The sequence below is a fragment of the Microtus oregoni genome, unplaced genomic scaffold, assembly GCF_018167655.1.
Source record: "Microtus oregoni isolate MIOR12 unplaced genomic scaffold, Mior012 000012F_ref0000307, whole genome shotgun sequence".
In the NCBI taxonomy this organism is placed as follows: domain Eukaryota; kingdom Metazoa; phylum Chordata; class Mammalia; order Rodentia; family Cricetidae; genus Microtus; species Microtus oregoni.
In genome coordinates this window covers 48,005,934-48,031,947 of record NW_024543071.1, presented here as the reverse complement: position 1 = coordinate 48,031,947, position 26,014 = coordinate 48,005,934, and the positions used below count along the sequence as shown (strand labels likewise).

At 49.8% G+C, this 26,014-nt stretch overlaps 3 protein-coding genes across 7 annotated transcripts; 2 read left to right on the top strand and 1 right to left on the bottom strand.

Moving 5' to 3' along the window:
• The first annotated feature begins 219 nt into the window (after window positions 1-219).
• On the top strand, window positions 220-13,454 carry Fads1 (fatty acid desaturase 1). 2 transcript variants are annotated; one of them, XM_041660877.1, is made up of 12 exons: window positions 220-583; window positions 2,260-2,370; window positions 2,847-3,044; window positions 3,635-3,736; window positions 4,002-4,130; window positions 6,908-6,968; window positions 9,445-9,521; window positions 10,296-10,393; window positions 10,572-10,668; window positions 10,886-10,965; window positions 11,047-11,172; window positions 11,421-13,454. In XM_041660877.1, exons 1-12 carry the CDS (start codon window positions 374-376, stop codon window positions 11,470-11,472), a joined length of 1,341 nt encoding a protein of 446 aa, XP_041516811.1. In that variant the 5' UTR covers window positions 220-373; the 3' UTR covers window positions 11,473-13,454. The 2 variants fall into 2 exon arrangements, with proteins under 2 accessions (XP_041516811.1, XP_041516812.1); XM_041660878.1 differs by lacking the exon at window positions 220-583 and adding an exon at window positions 627-759.
• Window positions 13,455-15,731: 2,277 nt separating this feature from the next.
• Fen1 (flap structure-specific endonuclease 1) lies at window positions 15,732-21,274 on the bottom strand. 3 transcript variants are annotated; one of them, XM_041662102.1, is made up of 2 exons: window positions 21,049-21,274; window positions 15,732-17,675 (listed from the first exon to the last, which is right to left on the bottom strand). In XM_041662102.1, the coding sequence occupies exon 2, from the start codon at window positions 17,654-17,656 to the stop codon at window positions 16,514-16,516; it is 1,143 nt and encodes a 380-aa protein (XP_041518036.1). In that variant the 5' UTR covers window positions 17,657-17,675; window positions 21,049-21,274; the 3' UTR covers window positions 15,732-16,513. The 3 variants fall into 3 exon arrangements, with proteins under 3 accessions (XP_041518036.1, XP_041518037.1, XP_041518038.1); XM_041662103.1 differs by having other exon boundaries at window positions 20,927-21,066; XM_041662104.1 differs by having other exon boundaries at window positions 20,935-21,057.
• Window positions 21,275-21,367: 93 nt separating this feature from the next.
• On the top strand, window positions 21,368-25,632 carry Tmem258 (transmembrane protein 258). 2 transcript variants are annotated; one of them, XM_041662105.1, is made up of 4 exons: window positions 21,368-21,501; window positions 24,046-24,155; window positions 24,980-25,116; window positions 25,527-25,632. In XM_041662105.1, the coding sequence occupies exons 1-3, from the start codon at window positions 21,499-21,501 to the stop codon at window positions 25,104-25,106; spliced, it is 240 nt and encodes a 79-aa protein (XP_041518039.1). In that variant the 5' UTR covers window positions 21,368-21,498; the 3' UTR covers window positions 25,107-25,116; window positions 25,527-25,632. The 2 variants fall into 2 exon arrangements, with proteins under 2 accessions (XP_041518039.1, XP_041518040.1); XM_041662106.1 differs by lacking the exon at window positions 21,368-21,501 and adding an exon at window positions 23,658-23,664.
• Window positions 25,633-26,014: the final 382 nt, after the last annotated feature.

The window sequence follows — 26,014 nt, the reverse complement described above, 5'->3', positions numbered from 1 at the left end:
GAACCGTTATCCTGTCAGTTTCTACAGTGCTCAGCCAAACCGGAGTCAGACGTGGAAACGCCTAGTGATCACTTTCTGGCATCCGCGAGGGGGCGCGGAACGGCCGCTAAAAGGCGGAGAAACCCCTCTGGGGGAGTCAGTCCTAGCTGGCCCGAAAGAGGCGGAGCTGGCACCCCCACGCCATTTGGCTCAACCAATGGGGGCGCGCGCCGCTGCCCTGCGCCCAGGGTACCGAAAAGCCTGCGCGCAGACAGCGGGCTCCGGGCGCGCTCTCTGGATCCTGACGCTCCCCTAACTCGCTAGGCAGGCGTGCGCTGTCCCGCGGCCCCGAGCGCGTGCCTCTCCTGCTTTGGCTGCCTTTGCCCGGCCTGCTATGGCTCCCGACCCGGTTCCGACCCCGGACCCGGCCTCGGCCCAGCTCCACCAACCGCGCTATTTTACTTGGGAGGAGGTGGCTCAGCACTCCGAAAAGAAGGAGCCGTGGCTCGTGATCGATCGGAAGGTGTACGACGTCAGCGACTTCATCCGCCGCCACCCGGGGGGCCATCTTGTCCTCTACCACTACGCGGGCCAGGATGCCACGGTGAGCGTGGGCATTGGGCGCGTCTGCACCCCAGGGGAGACAATGGCGGGAAGAGAAACCTTCGGACCTTGGATGCAAGCACGGGAGAGACCAGACTGGGAATGGAGGCCCGCGACAAGCACACTCAAACAAAGGACTGGCTGAGCGTCCGTGCTTTGGCATCTGGAGTCTCAGGCGTGGGTTGTTTCCTGAGCTGGGCGAGAAGGGAGCTGGACATCCCGAACCGCGGTGCTGCCTAGGGTGGCCGAAGGAGGAGTCGGTTCAGGGAGAGGGGGCACGTTCTGTCTTCAGGGTTGGGAGGGTGAACGCAGCTTTGTCTGACCTAGGGAGCCCGGGAGGATCCCTCGCAATAGGGATGACACGGAGAACCCTGTGGTTTGGCACCCTCTATTCGTTATGAAGCCTGGAGGGTAGGGTCCCAACCTGCGCCCGTCCAAGAAAGCCTGCGGGGATCAGTCACTGTGCGTAACCTGAGAAGTGTTATAGTGGGGGGGAATCTGCATCTGGTTGGAATCCCAGAACTGTCCTCGGATCTTTAGTGCGAGGTCACGTGGCAGTAGGCTAGGGAGGTCTTCAACTTTTTCCGGCTAGAGGACACCCCCGCCCCCCGGGTGATGAGACACTTTCAGGATAGTGTCCCTTTTCCCTTGGAGCTTACTGCCTGGCAAGTAGGTGTGCACCCCCAGCCTCTATCTGGTGGCCCTGCTTGTTCTTTTTATAGACCATATTCTTCCTCAGAGCCGAGAGTGGAACTAGGAGTGACTTACTCCTTGGGACTCTAAAGTTAGAGCAGAGTGCTCTGTGGCAGGGATTGCCAACTGTTGGATTCCTGCCTTGGGGTTCATCTGTCTTTCAAGTCCTTAACCCAGTCTCCCCTTTATTCCTTCGATGCCAGTCTAACGTGCTTCGGGGTGACAGGGTTCCTATTAAGTCGCCCTTGAAGTTAGATGCTGAGAGGTGGAGGTCAGTCTGATAAAACAAAACACCACACAGCCTTAGAGACCAGGCTAGATAGAGCCTAGATAGAGTAGTGACCACTACAGAGTCCAGGCGGCTGCGCAGTCCTACACCGACTCATATGGCTATGGAGTCTATGTGCTCTGTCTAGGCTTCCCATTCAGTGTGATTTGGGAGCCCAGGCAAAGACAGGGATTGGTCTCAATGTGTGGTGCCACTGCCCACGGCTCCGCCTCCACTTGCAGCTTCTTTCCCTGAGGCCTAAGGTCCTCCCACCCACCTTGTATAACCCATATTAACCCTGGAGCAGTGAGTGGTCAAAGAGAAAGAAATAGAAACAGCTTCCCAGCTCTGGCATAAGGAGTCTTTCTCATTCTTCATCACTGTTTATTATGCAATAGAGAAGCTAAGAAAGAAAAGAATTTGTTGAAAGTACTATAGGACTAAAAGCCTCATAACCCCACTTATCCCTGCAGGCTGTTTCTCTCCTGCACCAAGTGTCTGTAGACATGAAGGCCAGTCTGGGCAGGTCTTTCGCATGGCATCCAGGGGAGGCATCCCATTCTTTGGTGTAGCGCCCTTTCAGTGGGAACCTACATGCTGGGTGATCTGGGGCTAGCAGACAGTACAGTAGCCAGAGGGAGGTGGCCTTTGGTGTAAGGCCCTTAGGAGCCTGGAGGGCTGGGAAGGTCCTCATGGACTTTTCCTCATCCTTGCAGGATCCTTTTATGGCGTTCCACATCAACAAGGACCTTGTAAGAAAGCATATGAACTCTCTTCTGATCGGAGAACTGGCTCCGGAGCAGCCCAGCCATGAACCAACCAAGAATGTGAGTGAGAGGCCCAGTTTGCTGTTTGGAGACTTGGTTGTGGAGGGAGAGGGGGGCAGGTGCCTGCATAGGACCACAGGTGACAGTTCTTGGGAATCTCAAAGAGCCTTAGGGTGATAAGCCCACTGGAGCAGGAACCTATGTTTCTTCCAATGCTGCCATCACCAACAGCAGACCTATTTACTGAGTACCATGTGCCAGTGTAAACTAATATAATAATCTTCACGTATGTATACATGAGAAAATAGAGGCTCAGAGAGTTTAAGCTCCAGAGCCACAGACCACATAATGGGGACCCAAATTAAGTCTGCTTAGCAGCTGGACATGATACAATTCATAGTAGCTGCTTCTATCAGATCATCCTTCCCCATCAGGGTTTGTCAAAGACTGTGAACTTCCCACAGACACCTCCTAAAGAGGTTCTCTGTGAGGGTTAGGGTGCTGCTGGGAAGAATTAATGCTCCACTCTTCCACAGAAAGCGCTGACTGATGAGTTCAGGGAGCTGCGGGCCATGGTGGAACGCATGGGCCTCCTGAAGGCCAACCGACTCTTCTTCCTGCTCACCCTGCTCCACATCCTACTCCTGGATGTGGCTGCCTGGCTCATTCTTTGGATCTTTGGGACATCCTTGGTGCCCTTCTTCCTCTGTGCAGTGCTGCTCGGTACAGCTCAGGTGAGTGCCTTTGGCATTCCTGGGATTCCTAGGGAAAACATCAGGGCAAGAATTCTGCCTGGGATCTGAAGATCCACGGGAGAGTTGGCCCAGGGAGAGAACACACACTCTGTTGTGTGTGACATTTATCTGCTCTTTAGTCACGCACGGGTTCTGGTGTGCTCACAGTCCCTCCAGTTTCTCTTCCTAGGTCCCCTTCTTCCTGGGAAGTTTATTCTCTGAAATCTCAGGTTCTGGTTCCGCCACACTCCGTGTATGCTAAGAACCAACGTTTGGCTCCTTTCCCACCACTGGTATCACCCAGCATGCCTATCATGGTCCAGCACCAGGGTTTGGACTAGCAGTCTGTATTCTGGATGCTAGTCTATCCTAAGTCATGGCATTTCAGAGGGAAGAAGGGACTGTGGTCTGCCTCCACTTACATGTGACCCAGTGGACAAGAGGGAATTGGGACCCAGGTTCCATGGCTTATACCAGTGTGCTCCCTTGAGGTTGTGCGCCAATCCAGTATGGAGAGGCTGAGGGGCTGCTGAGGTTTGTGAAGGGGCCCTAGGTGCAGGCTGTTCTGGGCGCTAACCTTTCTCTTTCAGGCCCAGGCAGGTTGGCTACAGCATGACTTTGGGCACCTCTCAGTCTTCAGCACTTCTACATGGAACCACCTGCTACATCATTTCGTGATTGGCCACCTGAAGGTCAGTGACCTGATGGGGCTCCCCCAAACTCCAGTAATTCACAGTGGGAGAAGTGCCCGTGACCCTGGGTTTTCTTTCTCTTTAAAAATTGTTTGTTATATGTGTATGGGTACCCTGCTTGCATGTATGTCTGTATGTCACACATGAGGAGAGCATCAGATCCCTGGGACTAGAGTCACAGACAGTTGTGAGCTGCCATGTGAGGGCTAAGAATTGACCCAGGATCCTCTGCTGGGTTCTCACTCACATCTGCGGTTCTCTGTAGGGGGCTCCTGCCAGCTGGTGGAACCACATGCACTTCCAGCACCACGCCAAGCCCAACTGCTTCGGCAAAGACCCAGATATCAGGATGCATCCCCACTTATTCGCCTTGGGGAAGGTCCTTTCTGTGAAGGTGAGCTGGGTATCCGTGCAGAGGGGCACGGAGAGTGGCCTGCTCTGCAGGCATAGGGAAAGTGTTGTCAGTGAAGGTAGGAGCAGACACTGGACTCTAGGGCTCTTGCTTTCTGGAAGCTGTGGAGGATAAGAGGATAAGAGGCTGTAAACCCTTTCTGTCCAGGACAGAATCAGTCAGCAAACAGTTACTACACGAAGGTACCCCATTCTGCAAAGGATTCAGTGGGTGACAGGACATTCTTTGCAAGGCCCTGCTCATCTTTGGACATAACTAGGCACCTCATCAGGGTGCTGCTTGACACCCCTTCTCTAGAAAGCCACCCCCTTGCACTTGGTGTTTCTGTCGCTTATATTGGATATACCCTGCTGTAGGCAACCTTATGTGAATCCACGAGAGCCCAAAATAGAAGGATATCAAAGATTGATTAGGAAACACGAATAATAACAAGGTAGAGAGCCATCACTCCCCCTACACCTGCACACATACACACCTCGCCTCCTGCCCTGCCCCCACCGAGAGAGAGAGAGAGAGAGAGAGAGAGAGAGAGAAAATGGATGAGTGTGGGCTTGGTTTGGTCTCTTGGGACAGCTTAACTAGATAGTAATGCCCTGGTTTAGTGACTTCTGCCTCCTAGCACTCCTGGAGAACAAGGAGGTACATGGGGACACTTTGCCCTGTAGCCCTCAGACCTCTTGAGAGTCTAAGCACAGTGGGGCAGATCATAGTGGCACTTGATCACTGACTGAGGGAGCAGCCGTGGACAGGGTTCCTTTCCACGACAATTTCCCATTTGCCCCACCAACCAAGAGGGGTGCTTTCCTTCTATGGGATCTCCTTGGTTAATAATACTGCGCGGTTTGCGTACCTGTCTCCAGACTATATCCTAATTCCTGTATCGAATATCTTATATCCTATATCGAGCTCACTGTTTTGGGAGACTGAAAGTTCAAGATGGAGCAGCCCTATCAATTTGACCTCTGGGAAGGAAGAGCCTTGTGACAGATGGGGGACTTTGGCTGGGAGTGGCTGTGAAAGCAGTTGGGTGAAGATAAGAAGCAGATTTTCTTGCTGTCTTTAAAACAATTCACTCTCGACAGGAAACTCACTAGGGTCCCCTGGGACTCACATGAGTCCCTTGTGGTGGTGGGGGGGCGGATGGGGTGATTTCATTGACTCCCAGCAGGCTGCACCTCCTGGCATCACTGCATTGGTGACCATGCATGCAGCATAGTCCCCTGGGGAGCACATCACACCACTCCTGGCCCATCTCTGCCTCATTTGCCTCTGTAACTACATCCGCAGTTCACTTCCCACCCCTGGACAAAACCACCAAACACCAAGCAGACCATCTACAAGTGAGTTCAGAGCCTGCCTGCCTGGGCTACAGAGCAGATTACACACACCTTCGGCTTTACCAGGGCTTTCTGAGGACCTGGGTAACCTAGCCTAAGGGTTCTGGCTGTGCCCTGTGTTTTGGACACTTGTCTTTGGATTTTTGCACTCCTGGTACTTCTCTTTGTTCAGGTACCAGGCCCCAAAGGAAACCAGGCCTGCTCTCCTGTCTGTAATCTGTAAATTATCTTGAACTCTGCTTACAAAGGTATCACTAGTTTCATATCCACGGATTACAAGATGTGCGTAGGCGAGAACTTGATACTATTCCCTCTGCTGTCGGCACGTCAAACGGTGGCTGGGAGACTGCTGTCCCCACGCCTCCAGGGCTTGCTGAATGATGCCATGACTTCAGGAAGATTGCTTCATCTAGCCAGAGTGCCTTGAAAAGAGTACAGTTTTCATGACTCGTTTGTGGATATGTGAGAGGATAAGCCAGACTGTGCTCTGGGTTGAGGTCACCAAAACTAATTGGGGCAAGAAATGCCAGAACCATGGAGTGAGACAGCAGGGCATATGTGAACCTATGTGAGGGGCTCTGGACTGACTGAGTGGCCTGGTGGCTCCCAGCCAGTCTGTTTAGTCTGTGGCTTAAAAAAAAAAAAATAACCTACCCAGTGAGCAAAGCTTTGCCAAGACCTTCAGACTGCCAGATTGTTCCAGGTAGCCTTTCTACATATAGATGTTAATAAACTTTCAAGTGGGGGGGGATGAAGTTCAGGTTGAAGGTAAGAGTCCAAGAGAGGGTCAAGAGATAGCTCAGTGGTTAAGAGTACTGGCTGCTTTTCTAGAGGACCTGAGTTTGAGTCCCGGGACTCAATCTGGAGCTCACCACCATCTGTAATTCCACTTCCAGGTGGTCTGCTGCCCGCTTCTGGCCGCCACAGACATTGCATGCAAGTGGTGCACAGGCAGGCAAAACGCCCATACACTAAAATAAAATTTAAGAAAAAGACAAGGAGTCCAAAAGATCGTGGTGAAAAGACCCATACAGGGCCAAAAATAGTTTTCCATAGAAACACTGAAGTCCAAAGAGTACTAGAAGCAGGAGGGGATTGAACCTGGAAACCATGCGGCAGAGACTTTAGATAGCCACCAAGAACCCTGTAGACTAGCATCCTGTACACTCCTGTGTGTTCTTTGTCATGGTACACTCATAGGTCACTATCCAGGGCCACTTGCTTTAGGCGCTGGGCCTGCCAGAGCCTCTCAATGGCAGCAGCTAGCTGAAGGTTCCTAAGCAGGCCTTAGCGTCTAAGCAGGGAAAGCTGGGGTCTCAGTGTGGGGAGGGGCTCAGTGTGGGGAGGGCTCCATATGGGGTGGGCTCTGTGTGGGGAGGGACATGGATGTCTAGCTGCTGACTTGTGTTTGTTCCTTCACAGCTTGGGAAACAAAAGAAGAAGTACATGCCATACAACCATCAGCACAAGTACTTCTTCCTGAGTGAGTGTCAGCCACAGGGAGGGGGGCCCAGGGCAGGAGCAGGCTCCCCCAGGGTGGGCCTAGGAGTGTTGTAATAGGAGCAGCGGGCTGCGTCCCCGGCACCCGGCCGCCCACACGGCTAGCTTTACCCGAAATAATTACACGGAAACTGTATTCTTTTAAACACTGCCTGGCCCATTAGTTCCAGCCTCTTATTGGCTAGCTCTTACATATTGACCTAACCCATTTCTAATAATCTGTGTAGCCCACGAGGTGGCTTACCAGGGAAGATCTTAACCTGCGGCTGTGTCGGGAGTGAGAATCATGGCAACTCCTTGACTCAGCTTCTTTCTCCCAGCATTCTGTTCTGTTTACTCTGCCTACCTAATTTTATGTCCTATTAAAGGGCCAAGGCAGTCTCTTTATTTAACCAATGAAATTAACACAAAACAGAAGACTCTCCCCCATCATAGGAGAAAGTTCAGCCTGCTGATATTCCCCCTCTGCGAGGAGATGCCCTTGCCTACTGAGTAAAGTCAATGGGCTAATGCTTGGTTGGTCATTTGTGTTGGGGGACAAACTTAGTCCTCCAGTCTTATCCTAGCTTCCAGGGAGAAACTGAGTAGTCAGCAGGGGACTCCTGATTTGGTTTTAGACCTTGTCTTAAACCTCGTCACACAAAGGTGGGGCCACTTAGGATGACTTTCCGGGCGGTGGCACCTAAGAAGGAATACTGCAACCGAGCAGAAGTTTTGCTCATTTATTCCCTGCTTTAAAAGCCTGCTGCAAAATGCCCAAAATTGGGTTTAAAACTCCTTTAAGACTTCAAGTTTTAGGAACCAGGGGGTACTTTTATAGGTTTTGTTGTTTTGTTTTGGCTTTGTTTGAGAGGGTCTTATGTAGCTCAGGCTGGCTTCAAACTTGCTATACAGGCACAAGACACACCGCACCTGCAAGGGCTCCAGGTTTTTAAAGCAAGAGAGGGGAAGAATTTAAGGAATTTATTTGAACTGCTTATTGCCGGCTGTCTCTTCTAGAGAAAGCTGGACATGTTACAGGGTTGAATAAAGACTTCCATAAAAATAATTTTAGTCTGGGCAATGGTGGTGCACACCTTTAATTCCAGCAATAGGAAGGCAGAAGCAGGCGGATCTGTTGTGGGAGCTGTGGGCTGCATTCTGCCACCCAGCTTCAGCCACCGGCTAGCTTTACCCGAAATAACAACACACAAATTGTATTCTTTTAAACACTGCTTGGCCCATTATATCTAGCCTCTTCTCGGCTAACTCTCGCACCTGGACTAGCCCATTTCTAATAATGTGTGTAGCACCCCAAGGTGCGCTTACCAGGAAGATTCTAGTCTAAGTCCATCCTGGGTCGGAGCTTCATCGCGTGTGCCCTGGCGATGAGCTATCGAGTCTGTCTGAGGCGTCTTACCTCATTTCCTCTTCCTCCCAGCATTCTGTTCAGTCTACTCCGCCTACCTAATTTTCTGTCCTCTTAAAGGGCCAAGGCACTCTCTTTATTTAACCAATGAAATCAACACAAAACAGCAGACTCCCACATCACGGATCTCTGAGTTCGAGGACAGCTATGGCTATACAGAGAAACCCTGTCTTTAAAATAATAATAATTATTATTTTAGGCCTGGGGCTTACTGTGCAAACATGAGGATCCAAATTTGGATCTCTAGAACACAACATAAAATCCAGGGGTGGTGGCACATGCCTGTAATCCCAGCACTGGGTATGGGTCAATCAGAATAGCTTCATATTTAGTGAGAGACCCTGTCTCAAAAAGATGAAGATGGAAGATCAGTGAGATCACTTAGCTGATAAAAGCCTGGCAACTTGAACTTGATACCTGAAATTCACAGTGGAAGGAGGATCAATGTACGCAGTCACCACCTCTGCCCCAGTGTGTGTGTGTCCTCCGACCTCAACATGTGTGCCCTGGCCCACACTCAGACACACACACACATTGGACACATAGCAGGAAGGGAGGAGGGAGGGGGGAAAGGAAGTTTAGAGTCTGGCATATCAAGCTGAAGAAGCTATGGATGGAGATTGCCATGCCGTGGGTGGAGGAGCATCAGGTATGCCTCAGACTGTGAAGGGTCAGCGGAGTTCCTCCCCTGCCCTTTGACCTGCTTAGTGGAACAGCAGGAACATGACAGGACTGCAGGGGCAGGGCTATGGTCCAGGCACTGTGGACCGCAGTAGAGTACATGCCATGCTTGAGGCTTAAGCTTCCCCGTGCCCTCCTCCACGAGGAAGGGATATTGCTCCCAGCCATCAGTCTCCCTGGCATCCTCTTGCAGAGGTGGCCTTCTCTAGGCTTGTGCCCACCCTCAACGCCCATGGCTTGCAGTTAATTGAGGAGCATTAAGGCGGTGGGGAGGGGTGACAGGAGGTTGGGGGGAGGTGGTTCATCTTGCCATGGCAGTCCTCTCACCCCAATTGCCCACACCTCCTCCCTGTCTCCTTTTCCTCCCCAGTTGGCCCCCCAGCCTTGGTGACTCTCTTCTTCCAGTCGTATGTTTTCTATTTTGTTTTTAAGCGAAAGAAATGGATGGTGAGTATCCCCGGCCCTCAAACCCCACACACCAGGTTTTCCAGTACCCTGTCCGGGAAAAGGTGTGCCCTCTGGGGCACAGAGACTGTCTCCAAGTCCAACCAAGAGCAGAGTAGAATCAGGTGGAGATTCTCCTCTCTAGATGAGATTAAGTGGCTTGGGCTCATGTGTGGCCTGCCTCCCCATGTCAGGCTTCACGAGGCCAGTCTCCTGGGGTTCCCTAGCTGCACAGCACTCCAGGAACTCTGTGGAAAACAAAGGGGGATGGTCCCTGCTCTCGGGGAATGTAGGATGGAGCTGAAAGTAGTAGACCCAAGGGAAAACATGCAAGCAGAAGGGGCTCTGGGATCCCCAAAGGGGTCTGGCTGGCTCGCAGACGTAGGATGTGGGGAAGACAGGCTCTGAGCAGACAAGCTGGGACCCGAGGTGTGAGCTTGGATGCTGAACACAGTGCAGAGGGCCCAGTGTCGTGGGAAGAGTATGGGGCTTGGTTCACTGCAGAAAAGGACCTGGAGCTTCCACTCCATCAACACAGTGGCAGACAGTGGGGTCTTGAGACATCTATCTGGCAGCATTTAGACAGCGTGGGGAGGTGCTGTACCCAGAGAGACTGGGGGCCCCTGTGAAGGGACAGACAGGGGACTGGATGACCACTAGGATCACTGAGTGCCATCACACACACCAGGAGAGGTGGTGACTACAGCAGATAAATGGGGAGGGGGAGAAGGGAGCAGCAGCTACTGGGACAGTGCCACCCTCCTGTTTGCCCTGCAGGACTTGGCTTGGATGCTCAGCTTCTATGTCCGCTTCCTCGTCACTTACATGCCCCTGGTGGGGCTGAAAGGCTTCCTGGGGCTTTTCTTCCTTGTCAGGTAGTGTCTGATGGAATGTAGCAGTTGGCAGGGAGAGTACAGGTGCTGATGGGTCTGGGGGCCATGCTGGGGTCTTGGGAGTGGGGCCTTGGGAGAGTCACGGGCTGATGTTGCTACTGGGGAATAAGAACTCAGTGCTCTACTTGTACTATTTGTGGCTGTGTGTCATATTCAACAGGCTCCTGGAGAGCGTCTGGTTTGTGTGGGTGACACAGATGAACCATATCCCCATGCACATCGATTATGACCAGAATGTGGACTGGGTCTCCACCCAGGTAAGGGACAGTCACTTGGAGGACCTGGACATGCCTCTGAAAAGGGTGGGTGGTGAGCAGTGATAGCCAAAACTAGTCTCCCCAGACAGCATTGCCGTGTTGGCTGGAGCTATCTCCCACTGAAGGAGGTGACCAGAGGTAGGGACAGTTTCAGACAGCCTCCCTAGGGAAGACTGCACAGTGACATGGAAACCACCATCCCTTAATTCTCTCCCAGGTGCAGGCAACCTGTAATGTTGAGCAGTCAGCCTTCAACGACTGGTTCTGTGGCCACCTCAATTTCCAGATCGAGCACCAGTGAGTGGGGAGACCCGGGAAGCAGAGGGTGGGGGAGGGGCAGAGGAGCAGAAGCCACTGACTACCCTGCTGTCCCTGAAGCCTCTTCCCCACGATGCCACGACACAACTACTACAAAGTGGCACCTCTGGTGCAATCCCTGTGCACCAAGCACGGCATCGAGTACAAGACCAAGCCCCTACTCTCAGCCTTCGCTGACATTGTTTAGTGAGTATGAACCTGGGGAATTAGCAGCAGGGAACAACAGAGGGTGGTGTGGCATGGAGTGTGTGTGTGTGGGGGGGGTGTTCCTGGTCATCTGCAGTGGCATCACCATGGCAGCGGCAGGGTGGTATTGGTCTGTGACCAGGCTAGCTTCTTCGGGGTGGGGGAGCACGTGAGGGGAAGAGGACATGTCTGCAGGTGGATGACTCAGCCCCCACCTCCCTCCCTGTCCGCCCCTGTTGTCCCTCCAGCTCACTGAAGGAGTCGGGGCAGCTCTGGTTGGAGGCGTATCTTCACCAATAGCAGCAGCAGTCCTCCATCCAGGAGAGAAGAGGACAGCTGGAGTCAAAGCAGTCGGAGCTGGAGGAACAATGCCATTATGAATTGAATGTTCAAGGGGTTAGGGGATGTAGATGTTTGTGTTCATACCTGCCCCCTTTGCCTTCTGAGTACCAAACTTGAGGGGAAAACTGCTGAGGTAGGGATATAAAGATGTTCTGTTGTTTCTTGTACTTCGGCAGAGGTAAATGGTGGCCCAATGGAACCCAGCACGAAGCAGGAACCTCACCCTAGAACCCCCCTCTTATCTCACTAGGCTATGTCTCCACTCTCTACCCTCTCCATTAGTCTCTTGGCCTTTGAACAAGATTTAGAAAGGGGGCATTCATGCATAGCATCCTGAAACCTGGCACAGTTCCCTGCCCAGCTTAGCTTGCTGCTGAGAGCTGTGTGTGACCATGTCTGCCTCTGACTGCTGGGAGAAGCTGTAGGCAGGGCAAAGGCCAGGGCTGTGGTTTGAGAGGTATTTGACCCTGGAGGATCCTGGCATGAGTAATTCTGGTTTCCTGTTCCATCCAGGTTTCAGAGAGAACATGAGATCCTAGCTCTTGACAAAATGGATGACAGAGTTACATCTGTTGATTCACCTCTTTTAACCAGTTCCCAAGGAATACACAAGCAAGGAAGGGGCTTCCCTCCTCCTGGACAAATTAGGCTCCCATACCTGCAGTTTCCTTTTATGTCACAGCCTGTAATTCTGAGTTCCAGAAAACAGCCATCAGCACAAATGGCCGAGGTTTCCATCACGAAAGTGTCAGCGCTCTAAGCAGACATGTCCCTCCATATTCCCCGTGTCACGTTCCAGCATTGTGTAGCACGATCCCATGTCACAAACCATAAAGTTAGTACCAATGAGGTCTATGCATGCCGCCACTGCTCCAGCAAGGCAGCTCCTCTGCTTGTTCAAGTGTCTTATTCTTCTGGAGGCCAGCCAAGAATTTAGGTAACTTCTGACAAAGCTTGTCAGTCTAACAATGAAATAGGGTTTTGTAATCTGGTTTTATAAAAGGTATGAAAATTAAACTCACTCTCCCAGAGAACATAGGAGTGTGCCCAGGGAAGTTGAACTCCTGCACATCCACATGTGTGCTCCCGTTCCCCAAACCCACGGGCATTATTTCATTGCCTGTTCAACCGTATTAACCATCTGGAATTAGAGAACCTCAAGCAGAAGGCAAAGCAAAAAGCACGTTTGTGGAGAAATGGCAGATGGTCAAGATGAGGGTGTTTGTGTTAAAGATGTTGGGGTATGGTATGGTGACCAGCAGGATTCCTTAAATTTTCTGTGGGGGTACAGTAGGGTGACAAGCAGGGTTCCATAAGTTTTCTATGACAATGCCCAGGGAGGGGAGGTTGTAGAAGCTCAGATCTTTCCCAGGGGCTGGCCCTGCTGGAAAACCTGTCTGAAGCAGGCTGGATAGGAAAATCTTTATTGGCTCCCTCCCTCCCTCCAGAATAGGTGCTGTCCCTTCCCATCCCTGCTCCTGGCCACCTGGGGCAAGGCTGTGACACTACCAGCCTGTCAAGCCCACTGGCTTTGAGCCTTTAGCTGCCAGGCTGAGCTCAGTTGTACCAGACCAGGTCTTCAGAGCACCTGAACCACTGTGGCCTTCCTCAGCCTTCACTGTGGCCTTTGCATAGGCAGGCACAAGGGACATGGAGTGACAGGACTCAATGTTGCAGTGGTAAAGTGAGGTGCCTCAACTCCATTGCTGAGATAAGAAAATAGGGTTGAGGGAATGTCACTTTTGCGTATGTAGATAGTGGCAAAACATTTCCCCGTAACTTTGTTAGCTCCAGCATCCATGTTTATCTTTATTACCTTTATTTTTCTACTTCCTGGCCGAAGGCATTTCCTTCACTTGGGCCTAATGTCAGCATATGTGTGTGCCAATGTCATTCATTACTAAATCCTGATTAAACTAAAAAATAAAAATTAATTTGGACCAAAGGATGTTGTTATTCATTTAAAATTACACTGCTTGTCTGCACGTGCGTGCCAGGTTCCCTGGTGCAGAGCAGGAGAGCTGGCTCAGCTGGAGAAGCACTTTCTGTCCAGTCAAGAGGACAGATTCCCCAGAACCCATGTAAAAGCCAGATGTGGAGGTCTACAATCCAGCATAGGGGAAGCCGTATCCTTGGAGTTTGCTAGCTAAAAGTAAGATGGAGTGACTAAGGTGGACACTTGATACCGACCTCTGGCCTTTGACATTCAAACATACAGGTACATAAACATATCAATACACACTATTCCCTGGTGCTGCTGCTGTAACACAGATCACTGCCAGTTCCCTTGTATAACCTGAGCAGAAGGATCATGATTAACTATGCAAGGATGGGCTGACAAAGCCAGGTTCCTCCGTGGTACCCATTTGTGGAGATGCTGTGCCACTCGCTGCGGTACTGTCAGACCCCCACAGATGTCACCATTCGATGTCCTCACCCTCCGGTCCTTCAACTTTCCACTGAAGCCTGTTTCTGATTTTGAAGTGGTTATGCCTGTAAGTCCTGTTTGCCTATCTCTTCACCAATGCTGCCTCAGACTGTGGAGCAATGCCTCTGAAACGCTCCACTGTGCTTAAACAGTGAAAACATCAGAGCATTCACAAGTCTAAGCACAGAGCAGCACACTCTGAGGAAAGGCTAAGCAGTTCAAATCTAAAGAAGCAAGCCAGAACTCTAAATGCTTGCGGGCCACAGGGTACAAGCTCCTAAAAGCCATTGTGCTGTGTAGTGAATGCAGTCTTGGCAGTTCCTTAGCTCACGGCCACTACAGGTCTAGAATCAAATTAATGCAGCTTTACTATGGCAAAGCCAGTTCTCTATGCCTTCAGGATACAATATTACAGTGTTTACCTTCACCGAAGACTTCAGCTAGAAAATATTAATTCAAAGCTTGCCTGGTCTACTTGAGTTCCAGGCCAGCCAGGGCTACACAGCGAGACCCTGTGTGTGTGTATGTGCTGTAGTGGGGGGGGGGGGGGGGGCACTAGGGTGGACACTGAAACCATTGTGCAATGACACAGAAGGTGAAAAAGCCCTGACAACTTGGTTCAGTCTTCCTAAGATGCAGTGAGGAAGATCCCAGAAATCTGTCTTGACCTCCACATGTGCCCCCACACACCTGTCCCCACCATATAACAATATTAAACGACTTGAAAACCAATAGTATCTATCTTCTACTCAATCTGTCGGGACAATTTCAATTTAAAGCTGTGTGCTATTACAGAATTGTTAAGATCAGAACTAAAGGCTAGCTCCCCACTATGTTTTACCAGCTGCAATGGCTGACCATGGTTGTCAATCTAAAATAAACTAAAAACCCAAGCAGCTGGGCTAGGATTTTAGATAGGAAGACCTACCCTAAATGTGGGCCACACCTTCTAGTGGCAGCCCACACAAAGGGCGTGAAAGGAAGCATTTGCTCCTTGTCTGCCCACCCTCTCCCTGAGGCATTCCTCCTCCAGTGCTAGAACCTGTTTCTTTTTAAAAAAAAAAAAAATATTTTATTATGTATACAATATTCTGTCTGTGTGTATGCCTGCAGGCCAGAAGAGGGCACCAGACCTCATTACAGATGGTTGTGAGCCACCAGGTGGTTGCCGAGAATTGAACTCCAGACCTTTGGAAGAGCAGGCAATGCTCTTAACTGCTGAGCCATCTCTCCAGCCCAAGAACCCATTTCTTTAGTAGTCTTCATGAAGACTGAGGACCAGCTGAAACATCCCTGTGGACTGGACTATTGAGTTCTTGGCCTTTTTGTCAGGCATCCATTGTTAGACTACCTGGACCATAGCCTTGTAAGACCCTCTAATGAACCCCTTTCAATACATATAACTCATTCTATCCGTTCCGTTATTTCTCTAGAGAACACTAAGGCACCCGCACTCTAAAGCTTTCAAACATTCATCCTAAGAACCTGAAATGTAATAGGAACAAGGTTTCTGAACGGCAGCTGTTCACGCCTGGACATTATGAGAAAGCTGATCTAAACGGCAAAGACTGCTCAAAGAGACTCCTTTACTTCAGAGAGTAGATGGAGCATGTGAAATCCATTCAAGCTATGCAAGCTCCCAAGTACAAAAGGCTGGTGCCACCACAGCTGCTGAGGCCACATTACATGGGGTATGGCACCACCTTGTGGTCACTCTCAAACAAACCACTTGTTACCAGGGCAATCCCAAGTCTGTTTTCAAACGTCCTCAAAGGACACCACATTCTGGTCACTTTTATAATTTTATTGATTTTTTTTCCTCTTCACATCTTTTAAACTAGAAATAGCACATGAACAACAGCTGCTTCTCCCCAAAGCTTCAATTCAATTGATTGCCTCAGAAAGGCCATCAGAACAGTGTCTCTTGGGGCTACAGGTCAGGTATGCTTGCTTGCCTCGCCCTGGGTTCAATGCCCAGCACTGGAGAGAACGGGACTAAACAAAACTACAAACCAAACGCTAAAACACTGCCTTTTTACCCCCTGAAATACTACTGTAGACCCACCAGCCCCAAGTTCAAGTTTCTGCCCACAAGACAGCCAGTCAGTCATCAAAACCACTGTCAGTCAGACTCCTCTCCACTTGCCCCTTCCATCAGCTAAGCCTGGGCTGACGGCTGTCTTTCGGGGTAGTGATATCGGAAAGAGCAGTCGAGGTCTACAGTCACCTCCCATCCACCAGCTGGCCAGCCGGGATATTATCTCCTCCACACACTCCCACCCCAAACTACCTTTATCTCCTCCTTCTTTAAAATGTGCTGCTTTGCTTCAGTTTCACCAAACAATGGCTGCAGTGTCCACTAACCTGCCTGAGAAGTGGTTTGAGTCTGATGTCATTCCTGAGTTAAAAATGAGGAAAAGTGAAGCTGTGGCCTTCCTGCCACAAGATCAAGAAAGGCTCTGGAGGGTAGTTCTGGGAAGAAGTAGACTCCATTCCAAAAGAAGAGTGTTCTAGCTGAGGGTATAAAGCAGACATCCTGGGGTCGAGGGACAGTGGAGGGGGAGAACACATTTATTTTCCCCTTTTAAACTTCCCAGCTCCCCCAGTCTTTGCTTTCTTCTTAGCGGGTCCCTTGGGTTCTGGCTCCTTGCGCTTGGCGGAGGAGAGAGAGCCAGTCACCTTGAAGAAATCATCGAGACGGCCCTGGGTGCTGCCCTGGCGGCTCTTACTCAGCCGCTTGACCCCACTGCGAATTCGCTCCTCAGAAAACTGCTTTTCACCACACATGAATTTGACCAACTCTTCTTCATTCGGCTCGCTCCACTTCAGCTCCACAGACTCTGGGTCCAGCACCTCAGGCTCCAGGAAGAGCTGCTGCGCTTCTTTGTGGAGCCAGTTCTCTGGAATGGGGTACTTGTTGGGGTCCAGCCGCCGCACGATCTCCTCGATGCTCTTATGCTTCTGGATGAGGTCCACAGCCCGCTTGGGCCCAATGCCCCGGATGCTCTCACAGTAGTCACTTCCCAGCAGGATGCAGAGATCCACAAACTGCTCCTGGTTCAGACCCAGCTCCTGCAGGACTCGGCTCAGGTGGAACTCCTGGATGGGCAGCTTCTTGGCCTCACTGGCAGTCAGATGTCGCATTAGTACAGGGCTGCCAAAAGTGAGGCAGTCCATGTCCTCGGTGGCTGCAGCATAGACTTTGCCAGCCTTCACCAGGGCAGCGCAGCTAGCCTCTGCTTCACTGGGTGCATCAAGGTATGGGATGCCCATGAGACTCAGCAGGTGTTTGCACTCATCATTGTGTTGCTTGGTAACCTTCACCAGCCGCTTTGTGAACTTTTCCACCTCCTCCTCTACCCCAGCCTCCTGAGCCTGCTGCAGCTGCTTCTCGGCCTCGGCGCGCCTCTCACTGCGTTTGGCCAGCTCACCTGACTTGAGCTGTGGTGGCTTGCCATCAAAGACATATACAGGCTTGATGCCATTCTCCATCATGCGGATGGTACGGTAGAACATGCCCATCAGGTGGCTGGTGGTCTCCCCCTCCTCATTCTGCAGCACATCCCCACCCTGACGAACAGCAATCAGGAACTGGTAAATGCTCATAGAGGCATCAATGGCCACCTTGCGACCGAAGTAGCTCTTGATGTCATTCTCCCGGATGGCACTGGGAGCCACATCAGCAATCAGTTTGGCAAGGCCTTGAATTCCCATGGTAACACAGGAACAATGGCTAAAACAAAGAAAGACAAATAAGAAGGGGATCTTGGAGGACAAAAGGAACAAAGACTATACCTGGCAGCATTCACCAAATTCACGTTTAATCAAATTTAACATGAAACACAACAGGACTTCATTCAAGCCAGCAGAGCAGAAGATGCAAGGGTGAACAAGATGCATCATTCAAGATCTACAGCACACCCAATTAACAAGCAGGCCTCCTAAGCATCAGGGGCTGATCTGGGTGCTTCGGGAACTGAGACCATGGATGTTCTTGGATAACTTAAGGGCTCCAAATAACAATAGCACAATCTGTCATGCAAAGAATGACTTCAACTTTCATCAGCATCAAGGATCATAATGGCAGAAGTGAGCCCTCAAGAGCAGGTAAATACCAGCTATGCAAACTGGCTATGTCTGATTTATTATTTCCCTACAGATGTCTAACTGATGCAACACTTCTGAATGAGGACCAAGTGGCCATCTCACATGCTCTAGCCCTCCCTTCAGAATCTCCCTCAGCACCTAAGAGTTTGTTTTTAGCAAGATGCTGGAGGAGTTTGAAGTCTTCCTGTTTGTACTTTCTTCCAACACTAAGTCTGAACCATGAACCTCATGACTCCTCCAACATGACCTGAATTAGGAGCTGGCAAGCTGTAGTCAGAGCCCAATACTACAATTCTGTAGTTCAAAATTTCCATCAGATTGTTCCTAGGGCAGTGATTTCAAAACTATCCTCACAATTTTTCCCCTTCCAACTGAAATAGAATTTTCCTTCATCTAATATTTTTCTTTAAATGGACTTTAAATAAAAGAAAAGGGGGGCCAGTTATGAGTGATAACACATGCCTTGGGGGGGTGGTGTCAGGGTTTCTATATGTAGCCTCAGATGTCCTCAAATGAGCTCTGTAGACCAGGCTGGCATTGAACTCAGAGATCTGCCTGCTTCTGTCTCCTGAGTGCTGGGATTAAAGATATGTATGACTATGCCTGGCTTTTAAAGATTTTTCTTGTTTTGAGACACGGTTTCTATGTGTAACAACAGCTCTCTGGCTGTCCTGAAATATGCTCTATAGACCAGATTGACCTTAAACTCAGATATGACTATCTCTGCCTCCTGAGACACTAGTGACTTACACCTTTAATCCCAGCATTTGGAAGGCAGAGAATTTGAGTTCAAGGCCAGCCTAGTCAATATATCAAGTCCCAGGCCAGCCAGGGTTACAGTAAGACCACGTCTCAAAAAAACAAACAAAAACTTAAGTTGGGAAAGAGAATCCAACTTAAGCAAAAATATCTGCTATGTGTCGGGTGGTGGTGCACACCTTTAATTCCAGCACTTGGGAGGCAAAGTCAGGTGGATCTCTGTGAGTTCGAGGCCAGCCTAGTCTACAAAGTGAGAGCCAGGACAGCTGGGAATACACACAGAGAAACCCTATCTTGGGAGGGAGGGGAAATCTGCATGTATCAGTAGTCATATTTTAATGTGTTAAACGCATAATAAAAGAATTTTCTAAGAGGTAATTTACTAACACCGTCATGCTTGTCCAATGATAGTACTGCCATACAATAGGAAAATCCTATCAATTCTTCTAATTGTTCCCAACCTTACTTCATGGTGTCTTCCTGAAACCTAAGTGACACTTATACTCCCCCTCCTGGATGCAAACATCTCAGCAGGCATAGCACCTGTAGAGTATGGAAGCCTAATTGAAAGCCCCGCCTCTCTCTTTTGTTCAGCTGTGTCTTCCTCCTGCCAACCTTTCTCACTTCTTCCTGGCTTATATTATTGAGGTTCCCCTATGAATACAAGCAGCAAAAGTTCAGCCTTAGGGCTGAGGAATGTAGCTCACTGGAACAGCAGCTTTGCCTAGCAAGGATGAAAATCCAGACTGAATCCCCAGAAATCAAATAAAAAGCCCAGCTTTGGGTCGGGTGGTGGCGATGCATGCCTTTAATCCCAGCACTTGGGAGTGAGGCGTATCTCTGTGAGTCCCAGGTCAGCCTGTTCTACAAAGAAAGTTCCAGGACAGACTCCAAAGCTACACAAAGAAACCTGTCTCAAAAAACAAAACAAAGCCCCAAAAGCCCAACTTGGAATCCGGCCACCACCCGTGAAACCATTTGGTGTGTTGAGCTTGTGTAACAATGGGAACTAGGGTCTGGAGAGATGGGTCAGTGGTTAAGAGCACTGGCTGCTCTTCCAGAAGACCCGGGTTCAATTCCCAGCACCCACATGGCAGCTCACAACTGTCCCTAACTCCACTTCCAGGGGATCTGACACCTTCACACCAATGCACATAAAATAAAGTTAAATTTAAAACAAAACCAAAACAATGTGGACTGACCTAGGAACTCACACATGCTAGTTCTAGCAAGTTCTCTACACTGTGCCACATCTTCAGCTCTGTGAAACACAATTAAATCACTTATTCTGTGGTCTGAGTTGTAAAATAAGAACCATTTCTGCCTTGCAGAACCAGTCAACCGACACACCGGATGGAAGCACACATCACCAGATGCTGTGCTGATGTTCCCCCATTCAATTCTCTGCTTCACGCCTCACTTACTGCTTTGCTAGAATGAGTACCAGACGGTCCCCATCGTGTCAGAGGGGAACTTGTTCTGTCCAGATAGCAAAGCCTTAAATGAAATGAATCTTTCAGACTTCCCTTCTCCAGAAATGTCTTTAGGGCTTTTCCCACACCTCCCACAGCCAGAAATAAAAGAAAGTGTCTCAGGGGCTGGAAAGACGGCTCAATGGTTAAGAACACTGGCTGCTCTACCAGAGACGGGTTCAATTCCCAGCACCCATGCGGCAGCTCATACCTGTCTTTAACTCCAGTTCCAGGGCTTCTGACGCCCTCACACATGCAGGCAAAACATCAATGAACATAAAATAACAAAAAAGAAACCAGCCTGGTCTATAAACAACAACAAGAAAAAGCAGGGTTTCTTGATGTCATTTCCTTAGTGGTACAAAACCTCCTCGGAGCTCCATACTCGTCACAAGGGCCCTCAGAGAAACAGGCTGTGGTCTCTCCGGTGGACTGAAGTTCTGCTTCAGAGTTCCCCTCCGAACTGCAAGCTAACAAACTCGTCGCCTCTCTCGAATCCCATTTCTCCCCCAAACCTAGTAATACCCTGGTAGCCGTCTTCCTCTCGCAGTACCCCGCAGACGCAGGCACGAAAGGGGACTACTGAACAAGTCGTTTCTAGCGTTTTTGGTACAGAGCCTTGGTCCTCATAGGGAAAGGTTATCACCTTCGTACCGCTGCAGAGAGAGAGACTCGGGGCAGCGCGACTGGTCCAAGGCCGGGGCCGCCTACTGCTGCACCCGCGGTCCTCGCAGCTCTCAGAGCCGCTTCCGCGAGGCCTCACCCTACCTTGACCGCACGAGGCCTCTGCAGCTAGCGGTGCTCCGGCGACCCCACCGTACTCAGGACAGTCACGACCCCTTCTTCTGACGTTGAGGCGAAGTCGTTTCGCCTTCCAAAGCCCGCGCTCCAATCACGTGACCCGCCCGCCGCGAACAACCTTCTGGGAAATGTAGTACTGGCTCCGTCACTTCCGACAGCAGCTTTCATGGTGGGTCTTATTTCCGGGAAAAATGGATTAAAACAGAGACCCTGCACTACCCTCTCCCATAGTCCGACCGCAGGCCCTCGAACCAAGTCCTCATAGTCCCAGTCACCTCTACAGCCGAAACCGCAGGACTACAAGTCCCACAATGCCACGCGCGAGGGACCACATCCTTTTCCTTTTGCTTAACGCGCTTGCTTCTGCCGACGTGTTCTTCCGGTGGTGGACCGGTGGTTTATCGTGTGCGGGGCAAAATGGTGAGATGGTGGGAGCTGCTGACAGGGCTGTGGGCCAGGATCCCTGGGTTCCCGATCCACATCGCGTTCTTTCGCGGAGTTCTTAGCATTCCGTGACCCGAGGGTGGGTCGCTGCTGGAGCCGTGTTTGAGTTGGGGACGGGGACAGCAAGCCCCTTGCCATGGATTTCTCAGACAGAGGGTTCCATCACAATGGGCTTATGATATTGTTGATTATAAGGCTGAGGGGCGTAGGGTGCACTTTGAATACCTTCACGCTTTTATTTATCTTTCTTCTGATCAGTTATCTCTATCTGGAAAGTTTCCCTTGCCGAACTCATCTCGCAAGGCCCTTGGATGTATGTCATTACCTGGTGAAACACTTGAAACCCTCATAGGCACTTGTCTGTCTTCTGGGAGCTCTCACAGTCTCTGTACACCTCCTGCCACGTTTCATGGACTTCTCTTTTATTTGCCACGCCTCCTAGTGACCACCATCTGACGTGCATTTAGTTCTGGGATAATGTCTATTCATCTTTGTATTCCTGTTGTCAAACACTGGGCCTGCAATTGGAGGCTCCATAAATGGCAGCAATTGTCTTTGACTTTTTTAGGGGGGCACGGGGGACATAATTGTTTACTGAATTGAATTCCTGTGTCTCTTAGAACAATGGGTTCAGTTTACTCCTCTGGAGTTGTTATGTTCTGGACTTTAGAAGCATTGGCTGGCAAGTGACAATGGAAGTTAACATTTGTACAGAACTTTACGTTTATATCCCTTTCACGGGCATTATCTCATGAGCTTCTCTGCAGTCTTAGGAAGGAAACAAATACCTATTGAGCAGTTACTTTATGCGGGGCAGTAAACCAGATGTGTCAACATTTATCATAAGTCTTTCTCCAATTACGCATCAGACCTATGAAACAAATACTGGTATAACTACTTAACTCAAACCCCAGTGATTCAGTAAAGCTATTATCACCAGTTATCTTCTGCCAGAAGATCCCTGTGGTTCCCTCCTAATGTGGTGAAAAAAGTGCTCCTGAATTAGAGCTTGATATCTGTGTAGTGGTCTAGGTTTTGGCTTCCTGCACAGATTAGTGCTTTAGAGTCTGGACACAAGTCCAAAAGCAATGGAAATTGTGGGCAAGCTTTTTCTTTCTTTCTTTTTTTCTTTTAAGTTTATGTATGTATTTCTTTTAACTTATGTATATGTATTATGTATACAATATTCTGTCTGTGTGTATGCCAGCACACCAGAAGAGGGCACCAGATCTCATTACAGGTGGTTGTAAGCAACTGTGTGGTTGCTGGGAATTGAACTCAGGCCCTCTGAAAGAGCAGCCAGTGCTTTTAACCTCTGAGCCATCTCTCCAACCCAGCACGCGTTTTCTTTATGTGTTTTTTTCTCATACAGATCCATGATTGTCTTAGTGATCACTCTCTAGAAAGTCCTAAGAGTCTCTATCCCTTTGTATGCCTGAGCCCCTAGCTCAGTTGCATTTCTTCTTCTTTTTCTTCTTCTTCTTCTTCTTTCTTATTTTCATTTTATGTGCATCAGCATTTTGTCTCTGAGGATGTTGGCTCTTGGAGTTGTGGACAGTGGTGAGCTGTCATGTGGTAACTGGGAATTGAACCATGATTCTCTGGAAGAGTAGCCAGTGCTCTTAACCACTGAGCCATCTCTCCAGCCCCTCATCTGCTCTTCTTATCTCGCCGAAAGAAAAGCTGTAGCCTCCGCTTTTTTGTTATTTTGTTTGTTTGTTTTTTTCTCAGTCCTGGGGCTCACACCGAAGACTTGGCACACACTATGCAAAAGCAAATGCTCTACCACAAAGTCTGCCACGTCCCTACTTGTAATTGTAAGGCTGGAGAGATGGCTCAGTGGGTAAGAGGGTTTGGCATACAAGTCTAACAACCTAAGTGGGGATCCTAGAATCCACATTAGTTTTAAAGCCAGGTGTGGTAATTCCAGGACTCATATAGCAAGGTGGAAAATGGAAGCAGGAAACCTGCTCAGAAGCCTGAGGGCCAACTCACCTGGAGTGCATGTCACAGTGACCCAGAAAACAGAAATGAGAGAGGCCTCGCCTCAAACACAGCAGAAGATGACTCTCAGAAAGTTGTCCTTTGACCTCCACAAATTTGAAAAGAAAGTGAGTAGGGAGGCTGATCTGCAAAATGGTTCAGCAGGTTAATACACCTGCTGTCAAGCCTGGTGACTTGAGGTCAGTCCCTGGGATCCACATAGTAGAAGGAGAAAACCAACTTTTGACGTTGTCCTCTGACCTCCCATGTGCTCGATGATAACCTGCACCACACACATGCAGAGTAGATAAATGTAATATAAAATTTTTAAATGCACACACATATATCCATATATATGTGTATAGACACAAGCATACACACACATAAAATTATTGTAATTTCCATTCCCATAGTGAATTACTTGAAGGAGTTCTGCATTTCTGAGGCTGAGGTGTGCCTCTAACAGTCTTCCGCATTGCATGGCTGCTCCAGGGTCTGCCCAGATTGAAACTAAAATTGATCTCCTTTCTTCCTTAGGAGCTCGAGGCCATGAGTAGGTATACCAGCCCTGTCAACCCAGCCGTCTTCCCACACCTGACTGTGGTACTTCTGGCCATTGGCATGTTCTTCACCGCCTGGTTCTTCGTGTATCCTTTTACTGAGCAGCCAGGGAGCTAGAGTTAGTGGCCTAAGAACTGAGAGAGAAACCACACTGGGTAACTGCACCCTGCTACATTTCCCTTTGAGGTGGGGTTGGGACAAGGTGAATATAGGGAAAGGCAAGCCTTGGCCTCACTTTCCAATCTCAAGTTAGCTGTTTGCTCTTGAGACTGAACTAAGTTTCGAAAGGAGGTTTGTTGATATTTAGGGGGGGTTGTTTTGAGACAGGGTCTCACTGTGCAGACATGACTGACCTGAAAGCTCATAGAGGTTCACTGCCTCTGCCTCTGGAGAGTGCTGGGACTGCACCTCTCAACCCAGCAGAAAGGTCTTAGGCAGGGGTGTGTTCAAGTGTCAGAAAGTGGCGTCAGTATTAGCTGTACTGTGAGATGTGATTAGAGGTGATTGGCCTAACTACTGTGGTCTTCTTTCCCTCGTGGGTGTTAGAGGTATGGTATGGAACATCAGGGCCTGTGTCATCTCTTGGTCCCCTCTGCTTGGCAGCACCAAGCCAGACAAGCCTCCAGGAAGCCCTTAGCCTGTGTTCCCCATGTTGAGTGGTCCTAGACAGTGCCTGCGCTGTAGTCCATCTTTGCTTCTCCTTTTTGCTTTTTTTTTTTTTTGGTTTGTTTTTCTTTGTTTGTTTGTTTGTTTTTCAAGATAGTTTCTTTGTGTAGCCCTGACTGTGCTGGAACTAGTTCTGTAGACAACTGGTCTCAAACTCACAGATATCTGTCTGCCTCTGCCTCCCAAGTGCTAAGATTAAAGGTGTGCGCCAGCTCTCTTGGCTTCTCCTTAACAGTCCTCCTAGTTACGAGGTCACCTCCACCAAGTACACTCGTGACATTTACAAAGAGCTCCTCATCTCCTTGGTGGCGTCACTCTTCATGGGCTTTGGAGTCCTCTTCCTCCTGCTCTGGGTTGGCATCTACGTATAAGTCCCCAAGGGTAAGAGCTGTAGTAACAAGATGGTACATTCCTGAAGAAGCCTCCTCCAGCCATATCAGTGGGTCCTCTCTTTCCTGATTCATGGAGACTGAAACACTCTCCCCAGTCCTCTGTGTGATCTGGTGTGTCAGTTCTGAGTTCTCCATATTACTCAAGGCCTCACTCAAGCTTGGGCTGCTCTTGGTAGGCATGCGGGTGAGGGCTACCTGTGTTTTTACATCTGTGTTCTTTCAAGTTATACTAATGACTTAGAAAGGATCTGGGAAGTAAGAGATGAGCACCAAACAGATGACCCCTTGCATAGCCCTTGCTCAAGGAACACAGGGCTACGGGGGGGGGGGGGGGGGGGGGGGGGGTGTAGAAGGTCATTGGTCTCATTCTTGATTCTGCACTCTGCTTTCCTCTTCCAGGTACCCACCAGGCAGCTTCACCAAGTCCCTGCTTTTGTAAATTAATTTTTTACCATTGCTACAAGTGTCCCAACTGCTGTTTACAATAAAGGCAGATGTGTGACTAGCCGGCCTCATGTCCATTCCATGGGGATGGGGGAGTGGGGTGTGGAGGTACGGGAATCTCCTGGAGTATCCTTGACTGTTTTTCCACACTTCTCTGCCTTTCACCAGTACCTGTTGCTGAGGTTTGCATTGTCTCCCCCGGGGCAAGGACAGTGTCATCTTGTCATTGCTGTGAGGCTTGCCTGTGAGCAGGAAGGACCCAGACCTGTTTCTGTGGATTTGGATGGACTTCTGCAGGGCCCAGCAGCAATCAGTTTTGCCCTGGGCCAGTCTTCTCTGAACTCAGCCCCACTTTGGGCTGTGGTTGTGTAGGCTCAACCTGTTTTCTTCCCTTAGGTGGATTCTTTCTAGGTGGGAGGGGCAGGTTCATGAAGAAGGTTTGC

Coding starts and splice junctions, on each gene's coding strand:
- Tmem258 (XM_041662105.1), top strand. Junction 24,156..24,979: donor TTCACCGCCTGGTTCTTCGT/GTATCCTTTTAC, acceptor CAGTCCTCCTAG/TTACGAGGTCACCTCCACCA.
- Fen1 (XM_041662102.1), bottom strand. CDS start 17,656: ATGGGAATTCAAGGCCTTGCCAAACTGATTGCTGATGTGGCTCCCAGT.
- Fads1 (XM_041660877.1), top strand. CDS start 374: ATGGCTCCCGACCCGGTTCCGACCCCGGACCCGGCCTCGGCCCAGCTC. Junction 4,131..6,907: donor GGAAGGTCCTTTCTGTGAAG/GTGAGCTGGGTA, acceptor GTTCCTTCACAG/CTTGGGAAACAAAAGAAGAA. Junction 10,394..10,571: donor GGGCTTTTCTTCCTTGTCAG/GTAGTGTCTGAT, acceptor CATATTCAACAG/GCTCCTGGAGAGCGTCTGGT.